We start from the raw sequence: 1,791 nt of genomic DNA, 5'->3' as shown, positions 1-1,791 counted from the left end.
GGTGGGGGGGGGGGGGGGTGGGGGGGGGGGGGTGGGGGGGGGAGCCCAACAGTTTAATTTGTTTCTATTTTATTGTGACAACAATGTAAAATCTTTTGCAGTCTTTGGAAGCAGGCAATCTTTTTATCTTCGTATTTTAAAATACTTTTCAGAAATTGTGCAGAATACATCAGTCAGTAGTTTGGTGAGTATCATACTAACAGAAGCCATTCTTGGGTGGTGACAGAAACTTCCCAAAGTGGAAGGATTGCTATCCCAAGCTCTGTTTATGAAAATTTTCTAAAAGTACTAACTTGATCAGTGGTTACTTTAATTTCATTTGCAAGTGAATTGCTGATGCAAATGTGGAAGTCAGACTATGAGTGCTCCCATCAGAATTTGCAGTGGTGTCCAATGTGTTGTGAAGCAGTGGGCAGATCTGAACATAAAAAGAGATTTGTTACGCTTTTCCCATCCCTTTTAGTTTGATTTTTCTCCTTCATAATTTGCCTACATAAAATTTTGGTGGGAAACAGATGTCACAGCTCTAGAGTCAATCATTTCAAATCACTGACTGTTAGAAATAACCTTTTCAATTTACCAGTTAGGAATTATGGAGTGGGATATGTGAATGTCTCCAGAATAACAGTTTTGCAGCTATTCAGAGCAAACATGAAAACAGTAGGAAAACCAAAAATCAAAGGAAAACATCTCCAAAAGAAATCCGTGAACCTGTTATGTCTTTAACTTGTACTATCATTTTTTGGGAAAAGGTAATGAATCCATGATTTCTGTGTTCGTGACATCACTGGAAATTTGGAGTTCCTAATATTCTAAGTACTGTGTAACACTTTCTCTCGATCCAGTGATGCTGAAAGCTTTTTCTGTTTCTCAGACAGAGCACATCCCTCCGTACGATGTAGTGCCTTCTATGCGACCAGTAGTTTTAGTGGGGCCTTCTCTGAAGGGGTATGAGGTAAGTGACTGTTGTGAATTATTTTACTTTGTCAAAAATATTGTACTTCATTTATATTTGGATGTTCGAAGGTAGTTAAGCTCAATTATATAATTTATATCATAGACAAAAATCTACACAGTTTTTACTTCTACTAGATAGCTACTTATTTTATTTCATTTTATTCAGATTAAGAATAAATTACATTCCAATCCTATTGTTCAGATATAAGATTTATTGTCAATTTTATTACATATTATTATTAGCGTCAAGTACTAGGAATTTCATAAGTGATTATTAATTTGATTTTTGTTTTCTTCTAGGTAACAGATATGATGCAAAAAGCATTATTTGATTTTTTAAAACATAGATTTGAAGGGCGGTAAGTACTTTGCAATGCAAATCTATTTGAGTTCACGTCCTGTTGAGGTAATACCAGGTTTTTTAAGAAATAATTACGTTCTTTTTGTAGAAAATTAGGAATGGCAGGTTATTCCTTGATCAGTGGACTATAGTGTGGGTTGGAATTTTCATTAGCCCAGCATGCTGCAGCTGTGTTGCAGTGGGAAGTGTTCAGGGACATGTGTTTGAGAGTGCAGGAAAGGATGTCGTCTTCTTGGTGACTCTGACATTCGTACTCCAAATTGCTACTTATTTATCTACAGGTTTAACAAATGTGTGCTCTTAAAGTTGTTTTGTTTAAGAATCTGTCGAGTAATATCTCATCAGTGCTTCTTGGTTTCTGTTTGAGCTGTAGTTCCTTACAGAGGCATCTATCTTGGTAAGAGCAATACAATATTCACACTACCCAATGTATACGATTGTCAAACTTTTCATAGAATCATAGAATCATCTGG

The 1,791-nt window shown here is 36.0% G+C and overlaps 1 protein-coding gene across 1 annotated transcript in view; it reads left to right on the top strand.

Annotated features, from left to right (window-relative positions):
- The window catches only part of LOC104491896 (voltage-dependent L-type calcium channel subunit beta-2), a gene marked incomplete at both ends in the record, with an annotated part of 14,595 nt that extends 13,279 nt beyond the window's left edge, over positions 1-1,316 (top strand). Inside the window, 2 exons of the mRNA XM_010134380.1 lie at positions 875-955; positions 1,258-1,316. Coding sequence (XP_010132682.1) covers positions 875-955; positions 1,258-1,316 — 140 coding nt within the window. The remainder of the gene's footprint in view (positions 1-874; positions 956-1,257) is intronic.
- Positions 1,317-1,791: the final 475 nt, after the last annotated feature.

This window comes from Buceros rhinoceros, unplaced genomic scaffold, assembly GCF_000710305.1.
Source record: "Buceros rhinoceros silvestris isolate BGI_N320 unplaced genomic scaffold, ASM71030v1 scaffold35554, whole genome shotgun sequence".
Lineage (NCBI taxonomy): Eukaryota > Metazoa > Chordata > Aves > Bucerotiformes > Bucerotidae > Buceros > Buceros rhinoceros.
Note: the sequence above shows the minus strand (reverse complement) of the source record. Positions and strands in the feature narration are given on the sequence as shown.